This window comes from Salvelinus fontinalis, chromosome 41 (assembly GCF_029448725.1).
Source record: "Salvelinus fontinalis isolate EN_2023a chromosome 41, ASM2944872v1, whole genome shotgun sequence".
Taxonomy (NCBI): Eukaryota; Metazoa; Chordata; class Actinopteri; order Salmoniformes; family Salmonidae; genus Salvelinus; species Salvelinus fontinalis.
Genome location: NC_074705.1, coordinates 22,765,329 through 22,779,505, shown reverse-complemented (window position 1 = coordinate 22,779,505; position 14,177 = coordinate 22,765,329). Strand labels below are relative to the sequence as shown.

Sequence of the window (14,177 nt, the reverse complement as noted above, 5' to 3'; positions counted from 1 at the left end):
TGGGAAATTAACCATTTTCTGTCCTGCTAAGCATTCAAAATGTAACGGGTACTTATGGGTGTCAGGATAAATGTATGGAGTAAAAAGTACATTATTTTCTTTAGGAATGTAGTGAAGTAAAAGTAGTTAATATGAATAGTGAAGGACAGATACCCAAAACTACTTAAGTACTTTACACCACTGTAAAATACGGTATACAAACAGTATAAAAAATTCTGACTAGTCAAATGTACTATGCTTTATTTATACTATTGTCAATCGCTGTCCAATTTGCTGTCCGAGGTTCTGATTCCTGACCCTCTCCTGGCTTAATCTACAATCGGCGTGGCAAGATGGTCGACTGACCGCTAACAATTTCGCAAAGGCGAAAGGCATGCTGCAGGCGAGATCAGATGGGAACATTCTAGCCAATGAGAGTGCAGATACCCGTGTGAACTGGCACAACCGATAGAAAAAAATCGTCGCAATGTCACGTGCAGGACATCAGTACACTCTTAGTAATTTAAGTATTATGAAATTTATATTTTATCAAATAAGCCTTACCTATCAAAATAGCAATTAACTTGTATCTTCACTAGATTCGACACTCATTGCTGCCCCCCCCCAATATAAAAACTCCTCACTTGGTCTGCTTAAACGCTTATTTTCAAGCGGACAGATTTTGGGCGGAGTCAACACTCGCTTCGCCTCTGGTTCACCAACTTCAGCTCCCTCTTCATTTTCTCTTAAGGGGGGCCACAAAAGTAGAGATTTATCCGACAGCCAATCATGTACTTCTCACTGCGTGACACTGGTGCAGGGGGGAGTCGGCTACGGAATCCTTTTGGAACAAGACCATAGAGAAGGATAGAGGCCTCTAGTGGCCAAAATATATATTAAGATGGGAAGCGCCATTGAGGGCTTCCACCATTGTAATGAAGTCAACTGGGTGGGACTTCCAACTTCATTGAATGATCCCGCCTGGTGTCTCTGTTAGCGTCTTGTCCAACCGGGTCATCAGGACGGATCAGCCAATCATGAAGAAGAAAATATACTACTTCAAAATTGAGATTGACAGCATCGGCAGAGCAGGCAGACGCTATAATGGCACAGATACAAAGATGAGTCCTCTATCTAGCTTTATGGACGAGACAGTAGTTGTAAATTCAAATAGTAATTTGCATGGTTTGGGTCGAGTTTTCTGTGAAAATGGTATCGGCGGCGTTTAAAGAAACCCAATCTCTCTTTACTCGCGTGACGGTTTATTCTCTGTTGGCCTGCTCCGCTCAGTTCGTCGTGGGATACATCCTCGCGCAGATATGGGGAAGAAAATGCACTGGAACTGATAGATGGGTGCTCGTGTGGCTTTTCTACGACGCAATTGTTCACATTACCTTGGTGAGTGTGTGCCGTGAGTGAGAAGGCGTTGTCAACATAGAAAGTTAATTTGCAGCTCTTATTTGACTCTTTCTACTGTTTGTTCGTACAGGAAGGACCCTTTGTTTACATGTCACTTGTTGGAACCGTGGCAACTTCAGACAATATTTTTGCTGAACTTTAAGTAGGCTACATTTGACTGTGCAATATAGAAAAAATGGATTAAACAAAATAATTTATAGTACTGTATTGTTTTTTTTTTTTTATCATGCAAAATAAATTATTAACAATGGTGCGTGTGTTTGAGATGTGCTTTGGAGCCTGGTTGTGGGGAGACATCTAGTGGGCATAGTATTAAAATGCTCACAAACTGAATAATATACAGGAATAGAATATCAATCACTGTTGGAGTAGAACAAAAACGTGCACCCTCTGGCCCTGGGGTCCCCCAGGAATCTATTGAGATACTGCTCTAACAGATATCCTGTCTATGTAGGGAAGGAGTATGGAAAGGCAGATGAGCGCTGGCTCCACTCTGACCCCACCATTGTCTCCTTGGAGCTGCTGACGGTGGTCCTGGATGGCATCCTGGCGCTGGTGCTTGTCTATGCCATCGTCAAGGACAAACACTACAGGTAGGAACACTGGTACTAAATATGCTTCATTGTTAGGCTTTTCTCATGCTTTATTGCATTCATTTCTATATTGGAACCATATTTCTTTATAGAGAACACTAATTATATACAGAATTGTCCCACTACACAAACGAGTGTTTACATACCATTAGCAAGTCACAATTTACATTTTTATAGCGTCTGTCTTCAGCATGTGGTGTGTTGAATGACCTATTACCATATACATAGATGTAATTTGGAAAGTATTCAGACCCCTTTTTCCACTGTTACATGACAGCCGTATTCTAAAATGAAATACTGTTTTCCCCTCAATCTACAAACAATACCTATAATGACAAAGCGAAAACAGGACAAACACTTTTTAAACATTTATTCAAATATAAAAATATACATTATTTACGTAAGGATTTTTTGCTATGAGACTCGAAATTGAGCTCTGGGGGCATCCTGTTTCCATTGATCATCCTTGATGTTTCTACAACTTGATTGGAGTCCACCTGTGGTAAATTCAATAGATTGGACATGATTTGGAAAGGCACACACTTGTCGATGTCCCACAGTTGGCAGTGCATGTCAGAGCAAAAACCAAGCCATGAGGTCAAAGGAATTGTCCGAAGTGCTCCGAGACAGGATTGTGTCAAGGGACAGATCTGGGGAAGGGTACCAAACATTTTCTGCATTGTTGAAGGTTGCCAAGAACACAGTGGCCTCCATCATTCTTAAATGGAAGAAGTTTGTAATCACCAAGACTCTTCCTAGAGCTGGCCGCCCATCCAAATTGAGCAATCGGGAGAATGGCCTTGGTCGTGGTGACCAAGAACCCGATGGTCACTCTGACAGAGCTCCAGAGTTCCTATGTGGAGATGGGAGAACCTTCCAGAAGGACAACCATCTCATCATCACTCCATCAATCAGGCCTTTATGGTAGAGTGGCCAGGCGGAAGCCACTCCTCAGTAAATTGCACATGGCAGCCCGCTTGGAGTATGCCAAAAAGCACCTAAAGACTCTCAGACCATGAGAAACAAGATTCTCTGGTCTGATGAAATCAATATTGAACTCTTTGGCTTGAATGCAAAGCATCACGTCTGGAGGAAACCTGGCAGCATCATGCTGTGGGGATGTTTTACAGCGGCGGAAACTAGGAGACTAGTCAGGATCGAGGGAAAGATGAGCGGAGCCAAGTACAGAGAGATCCTTGATGAAAACCTGCTCAGGACCTCAGACTGGGGTGAAGGACTGGGGCAACAGGACAACCACCCTAAGCACACAGCCAAGACAACAGGACAACCACCCTAAGCACACAGCCAAGACAACAGGACAACCACCCTAAGCACACAGCCAAGACAACGCAGGAGTGGCTTCGGGACAAGTCTCTGGATTTCCTTGAGAAGCCCAGCCAGAGCCCGGACATGAAATCGATCAAACATCTCTGGAGAGACCTGGAAATAGCTGTGCAGTGACGCTCCCCATCCAACCTGACAGATCTTGAGAGGATCTGCAGAGAAGAATGGGAGAAACTCCCCAAAAACAGGTGTGCCAAGCTTGTAGCATATCCAAGACTCGAGGCTGTAATCGCTACCAAAGTACTGAGTATAGTGTCTGAATACTTATGTAAATGTGATATCAGTTATTAATACATGTCAAACCTGTTTTTGCTGTGTCATTATTGGAAATTGTGTGTAGATTGCTGAGACCCCCCCCCAATTTAATCAATTTTAGAATGTGGCTTTAATGTAACAAAATGTGGAAAAAGTCAAGGGGTCTGAATACTTTCCTAATGCACTGTACATGGAAAATATAGCCTGGGCTCAAGTTGGTTATCAACCTAAGTTAACTTGTCATTGTTTGTTTTGAATCTCAACAGTCAACGTGTGTTTTTAGCTTGTCTTGTTGTTGCACAGTCTGGCCCCCCGGGTGAATAGTTCTCCATGTTTGTTTTCAGGCACTTTGTCCAGATCACGTTGTGTGTGTGTGTGAGTTGTATGGAGGCTGGATGACCTTCTGTCCAGACTGGCTGGCAGGCAGCCCCAACCTCAACACAGACCACTGGCTCTACTTATGGATCTACCTGGTCTTCTTCAATGGGGTGTGGGTGGTGGTGCCTGGACTGCTGCTGTGGCAATCATGGTTGTCACTCAAACGACTTCACCCCTCCTACCAAGCCCCAAAGAAGCAGAAATAGACATTATTTTGTATGTACATAGGCATTAGCACGCCCACTACACAGAAAAGCCTGGCTACACACAAATAATATGCCATTTAGCAGACAGACATTTACAATCGGTTTAGCATGTTTTATTAGTTTATCATTAATATTTTTGTTTGAAGATACTTAACTTTATATTAGTTTCCCTAGCTATCTTTCCCCACATCTCCACAGTGTAACAATACTCGCCAGTCTCCCTTATTAGGCACATTTAACTGCTGTGATGTTAAGTGTTAAATCTCAACCATGTTGATCGCACAATCAAAATGCCCAAATATGGATCCTGCGCTTAGTTCATAATTGGATTGAGAATCCTGGCTCTTCCACAATCATTGTTCCGTTATAATCTGCATTTCAAATGGCACCCTATTCTCTTTATAGTGCACTACTTCTGAGGTACTTTCATATTGTTCTAGTTTGAGGTAGTGCACTATATAGTCAGTATCTCCGACTTGTCAACTGTCTCTCACACAGTGATATCTCCACTGATGTGTCTCCTCTCAGCTCTTCTTGATGAGTTTGGCCACAGAGAGGAAGGCTTGCTGGAGCCCCATTCCCTTCAGGCCGCTGCATGCCTGGATCTGCCAGGCTCTGTCTTTGTAGGTGGGCAGCTCCAGCTGGTTGGACACCTCTCTGATGTTCATGGTGTTGGGGAGGTCCTTCTTGTTAGCCAGCACCATCAGAGGTATTCCCTTCATGTTGTCGTCTGACAGGACATTCTTCAGAGCTTTCTGAGCGTCCCCTATACTGGCCCGGTCACTACTGTCCACCACAAACACCATAGCCTTACAGCCCTCCAGGTAGTACCTGCCAATTATAGAACTAGGGTAGTGTCTAGCTAATGATATAGCAATTGTAGCAAGTCATTAGTTGAGAATAAAAGGTTATTCTATTCTAGTACTCTACCAACCTGATCATGGGACCGGAGACAGAATGTGCATGTTCTAGACTTTAACTATCTCACCTGCTTTAAACTACACTGAACAAAAATATAAACTCAACATAGTGTTGGTCCCATGTTTCATGAGCTGAAATATAAGATCCCATACATTTTCCATACGCACAAAAAGCCTTATCTCAAATTTTGTGCACAAATTTGTTAACATCCCTGTTAGTGAGCATTTCTTCTTTGCCCAGATAATCCATCCAGCTGACAGGTGTGACATTAAGAAGCTGATTAAACAGCATGATCATTACACAGGTGCACCTTATGCTGGGGACAATAAGGCCACTAAAATGTGCAGTTGTCGCAACAAAATTCCACAGATGTCAAGTTGAAGGAGCATGAAATTGGCATGCTAACTGCATAAATGTCCACCAGAGCTGTTGCCAGAGTATTGAATGTTCATTTCTCTACCATAAGCTACCTCCAACGTCATTTTAGAGAAATTGCGTCCAACTGGCCTCACAACCGCAGACCACGTATAACCCCGCCAGCCCAGGACCTCCACATCCGGCTTCACCTGCGGGATCGTCTGAGACCAGCCACCCAGACAGTAGATGAAACTGTCTGTAATACAGCCCTTTTGTGCAGGGAAAAGCATTATTCTGATTGGCTGGGCCTGGCTCCCCTAGTGGATGGGCCTATGCCCTCGCAGGCCCACACCCCTGCCTAGTCATGTGAAATCCATAGATTAGAGCCTATTTAATTCAATTGACTGATTTACTGTGACTCAGTAAAATTGTTAATTGTTGTTTTATATTTTTTATTCAGTCTAATAACAGGCATTATGATTAGTGGAATGGGATGTGTTCGTAGTACTGGGCTAAAACAGAAATAGAATAGCACAGAACCAACAACTCACCTCCAGTTGTCCCTCATCTCGCCCTGTCCTCCCACATCCCACACGGTCAAGGCCGTTTTCTTGTTCAGATCCAGGGTCGCCACGTTGAAGCCCACGGTGGGGGAAGTATCCATCACCAACCCTGTCTTGAGCCTGAAGAGCAGGGTGGACTTCCCAGATGAGCCCAGGCCCATCAGAACAACCGTGGGAGTTCTCTTGATGTCCCTCTTGGATAGAAGCAGCCCCATGACAGACACACTTGGCTAGGCAAAGCAGGGTCTGATGTAAAAGGTAAATAGGAAGTACGGCAGTCCCACCTCAGCTTCTGAACAATGTTGGTTTGTTGGGTCTTCCTCGGTAGTCTCTGATTTGCATCAACAAAAGGAGATTCGGTGATATGTGCAACCAGTGGCTCTTCTCGATTTTAAATAGTTTTTGTATTTTTGTCTGGGAGTAGGCGTGAAAGCGTCAGGTGTGCTCACTTGCTGCTGCCCTCCGGTGACTGGAGACTCACTCAACGTGAATAAAACTTGAGTTTGAGTTTCAAAATATTAACATGGTCACATGAGAACCAGTCTTTTCACATTCTTCTTTTAGAGGCTGTACCAACAGGCTTTCTCAGTTTCTCTATACTCTAAATGCATCCTCCCTCATTGCACAGATCTAGGGTTTGATTGGTGAAGGCAGTGGGGTGATTATTACCGCAAGGGAGGAAAGTATATATATTTTTTATTTTAATTGGGCCTATGTTTTTGAAAATTATTTTTAAACACCAGAGGGCTGAAAACTGTTATTCTTAATTCCCATTTATTGCGTTAGGAGTTGGCAAGAGAACAATAGACTGGCACCCAGGCTAGGCGCATGTGTCCTAAAATCTTCTCAACCGTGGACTCTGCCCACGGAGTCCGCCGATGACCTAAACCAAGCGCGCCTTCTTTTGCCCATGACGTCAGAGTGTGTCCATCTGGACCAACGATCTGGACTGGGGCTCGAGCACAAAACTCGCTAAACTCAAAGCTGCTGCCTGATACATTTGTCATCCTTACATCAGCGACGACAACAACGAAGTGACAGCTTTATTCTGGTAATCGTGCTTTCAAATCATATTTACTTGAGGTAGGTTTATTAATATTCGAGTGGTTAAATGTATCTTTCTTGTTTCTCTCCTCAGTTTTCTTGATGATATGGAGCGATGCTTTAGGTACAGTAACGTTACAGCTTGTTAGCTATTAGTCAGCGCTGAATCTAGCCAGCTAGGTGCTAGGCTAGCTTGCTTTGTAGATAGCCAGCGAACGGTAAACAGCAAAGGGAGGCTGCCATGGGTGCAGCCTTCAACGTAGTGCATCGCTAGCTTGACCAGACATGTCGCAAGCTAGTTTGCTACCTGGCAGAAGGTAAGCTAACTAACGTTACTGTTAGCAAGATAGGAGGCTAATGGATGCCGCATATATTGTGGCTAAGATTCACGATTGTAATCCCGATGGTAAACGGAGTGCATGGCCAGGGATGCATTGGATCTGCAGTACTTACGTAGTTAGCTAACGTTACCTGGCTAGTCATCCAATTATTTCACCAACTGTATGAGACAGTTAAAAGATCTGGATGGGAACGTTTGCCAAATAAAGTAGCCATTCCATCTGCATGTTGTCTGTATGGCCCAAAACTATTTAAAACCATGTCGATATCATCGTGAGCATCCAGAGATAGACATGACTTCAGGACTTTATAATGCTAACTTACTGCACAAGCCTTTGATCAATTATTAACATATTTATGAATACCTTCATTGAAACCAGGGTACCTCACCACTGAGGTTTAGACTAAGACACAGTGTTTTGTACGTGTCGGTCTTTTGATGGTTGTCTTGTAACAGTGTTAGCGGGGACAGTGGTGGCCTCACAGCCCCTGCTTCTCCCTCCCCTGTGTCCCCCGTCCTCACCCCGACCCCCCCACCGCGGAGAGCCAGAGTGAGGTACCCAGCGATGGTGGACGTGGGGAAGTGGCCCCTCTTCACCCTGCTGGGGGCTCAGGAGGTCTCCCGCATCAGGCAGGCCTGTGTCTTCGGAACCTCAGCCAACGAAGCCATCTACATCACCCAGGACGATGAGGTGAGACTGGGGATGTCTCGATTGTATAGAATAACTTTTTATGTAGTGCAGAACTCTCTGGAAAGCAGTGGAAATGGTTACTGAGTGGAGTTTCTTGGTTAAATAAATATAATTACATGTAATGGCATCCTCTCCCTGCCTTCTTCATCTTTGTCGCTGATCTCCCTGTAGGTGTTTGTGTTTGGGCTGAACTGCAGTAACTGTCTGGGGACAGGAGACAGTCAGAGCACCATGGTCCCTAAGAAACTAGACTTCCTCCGAGGCAAGAAGGTGGTCAGTCTCAGCTATGGCAGTGGACCACACGTCTTACTGGCCACAGAAGGTATGCTGCCCACTTGCCTAACCTGTTTTTACCACCACCAAATGGCAACATTGGCACGTTACTAGAACTTTACCAAAAGTCAGTATAATTGTCATAGTGCAGCTCACTTAAATAGCTCTGTGTTACTTTGGTGCGTTTGTCTCCCAGGGGGAGAGCTGTTTGCCTGGGGGCACAATGGATACAGCCAGCTGGGCAACGGGACCACCAACCAGGGGGTGTCACCCATCCTGGTTTCAACCAACCTGCAGAACAAGAAAATAACACACGTGGCCTGTGGGTCCCATCACTCTCTGGCCCTGACACACGATGGAGAGGTGAGGGGATAGAAGAGGGGAAATGCTTGTTTAAGTCCTTTTACATGCACTTGTAACCCTGAAATAAGCCTGTTTCAAGATGGCAGCGTTTTAATGCTACTGCCACAGTGCTACTGCTAGGTACATAATGTTCAAGAGGAAAAAAACACTGTTGGTGGAGGTCGTGTGTAGCCTGTCAGTGTGTGGAGTGCACTATGGAACTATGGCACTATGGAACCCTGTCAGGTTCAAGTTTTCTGACCAGGGCTGATCAGCGATCACTTGTCTTGGCTGTCTGTCTCTTTAAGTGGTTTATGTTTGTCCCAGCAGCAGGTTAGGAAGGTATTATCTCAGTTCACTGTGTCCAGGCAGGCTGCATCTAACCCAGGCCCACTGGCCTGGTCTCACACACGATCTGTTCAGTGTCCAGGCGGGCTGCATCTAACCCATGTCCACTGGCCGGGTCTCACACACGATTGAAGAGTTGATGTAGAAATGACTAATGATTTCCAAAAGTAGCACTAAATATCTATCTTGGATGTGCTTCTACACCTGCATTCTAGCTGTTTGGGGTTTTAGGCTGGGTTTCTGTACAGCACTTCGAGATATTATCTGATGTACGAAGGGCTATATAAAATAAAATTGATTGATTGATTGATGTGTTGAAATGTTACTCAGCACTGTAAAGGGGTAGTTACAACATTACCTAATATCATCGTTACCTAGGATTACTGGTCACGAGGTGTGATTGTGTGTACAGGGTTGATAGTCAGTGTGTATATGATTGTATCTGCTAGGTGTTTGCGTGGGGTTACAACAACTGTGGCCAGGTGGGTTCAGGTGCCACAGCCAACCAGCCAACCCCCCGCAAGGTGACCAACTGCCTGCAGGGTAAAGTGGTGATGGGCATCGCCTGTGGACAGACCTCCTCTATGGCCGTGCTCGACAACGGGGAGGTGAGAGACCAAGCCCTTGGGAAGGATGGGTTTATATTGGATAGTTCCCTTCAGTCCAGTGAAAGTCAAAGCAAAATGTTATATAGCACCATACACATAAAGGAAGATATTGCTGACTACCGTGGCCTGTGTGTGTTGCAGGTGTTTGGCTGGGGCTACAATGGGAATGGCCAGCTGGGAGTGGGCAACAACGGTAACCAGCTGACCCCCTGTCGCCTGGCAGCCCTCCAGGGTCTCTGTGTACTACAGGTAAGACTGGACAGTAGTGTACACTACTACCACCTGTACAGTGGGGTAAAAAAGTATTTAGTCAGCCACTAATTGTGCAAGTTCTCCCACTTAAAAAGACGAGAGAGGCCTGTAATTTTCATCATAGGTACACTTCAACTATGACAGACAAAATGAGAAAAAAAATCCAGAAAATCACATTGTAGGATTTGTAATGAATTTATTTGCAAATTATGGTGGAAAATAAGTATTTGGTCACCTACAAACAAGCAAGATTTCTGGCTCTCACAGACCTGTAACTTCTTCTTATTTAACAGGCTCCTCTGTCCTCTACTAGTTACCTGTATTAATGGCACCTGTTTGAACTTGTTATCAGTATAAAAGACACCTGTCCACAACCTCAAACAGTCGCACTCCAAACTCCACTATGGCCAAGACCAAAGAGCTGTCAAAGGACACCAGAAACAAAATTGTAGACCTGCACCAGGCTGGGAAGACTGAATCTGCAATAGGTAAGCAGCTTGGTTTGAAGAAATCAACTGTGGGAGCAATTATTAGGAAATGGAAGACATACAAGACCACTGATAATCTCCCTCGATCTGGGGCTCCACGCAAGATCTCACCCCGTGGGGTCAAAATGATCACAAGAACGGTGAGCAAAAATCCCAGAACCACACGGGGGGACCTAGTGAATGACCTGCAGAGAGCTGGGACCAAAGTAACAAAGCCTACCATCAGTAACACACTACGCCGCCAGGGACTCAAATCCTGCAGTGCCAGACGTGTCCCCCTGCTTAAGCCAGTACATGTCCAGGCCCGTCTGAAGTTTGCTAGAGAGCATTTGGATGATCCAGAAGAAGATTGGGAGAATGTCATATGGTCAGATGAAACCAAAATATAACTTTTTCGTAAAAACTCAACTCGTCGTGTTTGGAAGACAAAGAATGCCGAGTTGCATCCAAAGAACACCATACCTACTGTGAAGCATGGGGGTGGAAACATCATGCTTTGGGGCTGTTTTTCTGCAAAGGGACCAGGACGACTGATCCGTGTAAAGGAAAGAATGACTGGGGCCATGTATCGTGAGATTTTGAGTGAAAACCTCCTTCCATCAGCAAGGGCATTGAAGATGAAACGTGGCTGGGACTTTCAGCATGACAATGATCCCAAACACACCGCCCGGGCAACGGAGTGGCTTCGTAAGAAGCATTTCAAGGTCCTGGAGTGGCCTAGCCAATCTCCAGATCTCAACCCCATAGAAAATCTTTGGAGGGAGTTGAAAGTCCGTGTTGCCCAGCAACAGCCCCAAAACATCACTGCTCTGAAGGAGATCTGCATGGAGGAATGGGCCAAAATACCAGCAACAGTGTCTGAAAACCTTGTGAAGACTTACAGAAAACGTTTGACCTCTGTCATTGCCAACAAAGGGTATATAACAAAGTATTGAGAAACTTTTGTTATTGACCAAATACTTATTTTCCACCATAATTTGCAAATAAATTAATAAAAAATCCTACAATGTGATTTTTCTGGATTTTTCTCATTTTGTCTGTCATAGTTGAAGTGTACCTATGATGACAATTACAGGCCTCATCTTTTTAAGTGGGAGAACTTGCACAATTGGTGGCTGACTAAATACTTTTTTGCCCCACTGTATGTCTCTGTCTGAATCGTCTACTTCAACTCAAACTAATACAAAACAGAATTGAGCCCAGAGCCTTGTTGCTGTCCACTCCCACTGTGTAAAACCCTTAAGGACTTGTCTTCCAGATCGCGTCAGGCTACGCCCACTCCCTGGCTCTAACCGACGAGGGCCTGCTGTATGCCTGGGGGGCTAACACCTACGGACAGCTGGGTACTGGCAACAAGAGCAACCAGCTCAGTCCTGTACAAATCATGGCTGAGAAGGAGAGGTAAGGGAGAGAACACACTCACAGGATTGAGATGTAGCTCTGGTGTCTACTACCGCCCACTAAAAGCCCCAGTTGATACTGTCATCTTTCAGAGACCAATGGTTAGTTCTCTTTTCTCTTCACCTTCTCTGTTGTATTCCATCCAGTATGGGTCCATACCGTAACACTGCATTGTCCAAACATTGGCTCACACACCAGATCTGGAATAATCTGTCTCTCTGAGTTTACATTATCCCTGTCACAATGAAGCAAAACTAGAATGGAAGGGAGAGATGGGGCCATTATGTTGTGGGCTGGGGTACAAATGGTTTTGACACTTGACAAGTATGAACTTTTCACTGAAAACATGCAAACCAGTTATTGGGATTTAATTCGGAATAGATCGTGGACATTTGTCATGTTCATTTCTATCTCTGAACGTTGTGTAACATGTCAACACTCTCGAATGAGCCTCAGGCTGGCCTTGAGATCAAGCTACAAGACAGAGGGCACAATAAAACCAGCAATCTTCTATGTCCATGGAATACGGTCATGGCTAGATAGAATAGAGTTTGTCAAATTGACGTCAAAGTATAATATTTTAGCTAACCCTAACCTAATACTCCTAACCTGCTATGTTAATTTTCCTAACCTGCTGGATAAGTTCTCCTAACCTGCTGCGAAAAATCTATTCTGACATAAGCTACACTACATGACCAAAAGTATGTGGACACCTCATCCAACATCTCATTCCAAAATCATGGGCATTAATATGGACTTGGTCCCCCCCTTTGTTGCTATAACAGCCTCCACTCTTCTGGGAAGGCTTTCTATTCGAGGTTGGAAGATTGCTGCGGGGACTTGCTTCCATTCAGCCACAAGCATTAGTGAGGTCGGGCAGTGATGTTGGCCGATCAGGCCTGGCTCGCAGTCTGCGTTCCAATTCATTCCAAAGGTGTTCGATGGGGTTGAGGTCAGGGCTCTGTGCAGGCCAGACAAGTTCTTCCACACCGATCTTGACAAGCCATTTCTGTATGGAATTCGCTTTGTGCCTGGGGGTATTGTCATGCTGAAACAGGAAGGGCCTTCCACAAAGTTGGGAGCACAGAATGGTCTAGAATATCATTGTATGCTGTAGTGTTAAGATTTCCCGTCACTGGAACTAAGGGGCCCAGCCCCAACCATGGAAAAACAGCTCCAGACCATTATTCCTCTTCCACCAAACTTTACAGTTGACACTATCCATTGGGACAGGTAGCTTTGTCCTGGCATCTGCCAAACCCAGATTCGTCCACCTGACTGCCAGATGGTGAAGCGTGATTCATCACTCCAGAGAACGCATTTCTGCTGCTCCAGAGTCTAATGACGCTCCAGTTGACGCTTGGCATTGCGCATGGTGATCTTAGGCTTGTGTGTGGCTGTTCGGCCATAGAAACCCATTTCATGAAGCTCCTGATGAACAGTTATTGTGCTGATGTTGCTTCCAGTGGCAGTCTGGAACTCGGTAGTGAGTGTTGCAACCAAGGACAGATGATTTTCACGCACTACACGCTTCAGCACTCAGCAGTCCCGTTCTGTGAGCTTGTGTGGCCTACCACTTCGCGGCTGAGCCGTTGTTGCTCCTAGACGTTTCCACTTCACTATAATAACATTACTTACAGTTGACTTGAGCAGCTCTAGCAGTGCAGAAATTTGACGAACTGACTTGCTGGAAAGGTGGCGTCCTATGACAGTGCCAAGGTTGAATGTCACGGAGCTCTTCATTCTACTGCCAATGTTTGTCTATGGAGATTGCATGGCTGTGTGCTCGATTTTTATACACCTGTCAGCAACAGGTGTGGCTGAAAGGGCCAAATCCACTAATTCGAAGGGGTGTCCATATAGTGTATATCCCATCTAGTTAAATTCATGGAACACCAGTGACTTCAGCAGTGTCCTGTCATTCTTCCTTCTCTTTTTCTGTTTCCTGTCTTCGTCTTTTAAGGGGAGAGGGAGAGAGGCCCGCTGTAGGCAGCAAAAGGACAAGGGAAAACACTGAAGAGGCGTGGCACAGAGAGACAGAGTAGGGAGACGTGTAAAGAAACAATGCACTCAAGAATCACAGAATTTCTTATAGCGGTCAAGACACAGGAGAGTACTGTTACTTGGTAGAGTGTGTGTGTAACACACTCCCCCCCCCCCCCCCCAGCAGGATAGTGGAGATTGCGGCGTGCCACTCCACACACACATCTGCCTGTAAGACCCAGAGCGGCCAGGTGTACATGTGGGGCCAGTGTAGGGGTCAATCCATCGTGCTGCCACACCTCACACACTTCTCCTGCACTGACGACGTCTTCGCCTGCTTCGCTACGCCGTCTGTCATGTGGAGGCTACTCTCCATGGGTGAGTTAATTTAA

At 45.3% G+C, this 14,177-nt stretch overlaps 2 protein-coding genes and 1 pseudogene across 12 annotated transcripts in view; 2 read left to right on the top strand and 1 right to left on the bottom strand.

Moving 5' to 3' along the window:
* Nucleotides 1-576: 576 nt before the first annotated feature.
* Nucleotides 577-6,537, top strand: LOC129840739 (emopamil-binding protein-like; annotated as a pseudogene).
* Nucleotides 4,699-6,230, bottom strand: LOC129840740 (ADP-ribosylation factor-like protein 11). Its single transcript, XM_055908879.1, has 2 exons — nt 6,004-6,230; nt 4,699-5,005 (listed from the first exon to the last, which is right to left on the bottom strand). The coding sequence occupies exons 1-2, from the start codon at nt 6,228-6,230 to the stop codon at nt 4,699-4,701; spliced, it is 534 nt and encodes a 177-aa protein (XP_055764854.1).
* Nucleotides 6,183-14,177, top strand: part of LOC129840733 (RCC1 and BTB domain-containing protein 1-like) — an 11,807-nt gene continuing 3,812 nt past the window's right edge. The window contains exons 1-10 of one of the 11 annotated variants that reach the window (XM_055908866.1): nt 6,183-6,273; nt 7,154-7,183; nt 7,871-8,090; nt 8,262-8,412; nt 8,560-8,726; nt 9,503-9,661; nt 9,803-9,910; nt 11,660-11,802; nt 13,766-13,843; nt 13,970-14,163. In XM_055908866.1, the coding sequence (XP_055764841.1) occupies nt 7,167-7,183; nt 7,871-8,090; nt 8,262-8,412; nt 8,560-8,726; nt 9,503-9,661; nt 9,803-9,910; nt 11,660-11,802; nt 13,766-13,843; nt 13,970-14,163 (1,237 nt within the window). In that variant the 5' untranslated portion in view covers nt 6,183-6,273; nt 7,154-7,166. Of the gene's footprint in view, nt 6,274-6,564; nt 7,377-7,855; nt 8,091-8,261; nt 8,413-8,559; nt 8,727-9,502; nt 9,662-9,802; nt 9,911-11,659; nt 11,803-13,765; nt 13,844-13,969; nt 14,164-14,177 lie in introns of those variants that run through there. The other 10 variants (XM_055908864.1, XM_055908865.1, XM_055908863.1 and 7 more) reach the window with 10 other exon arrangements.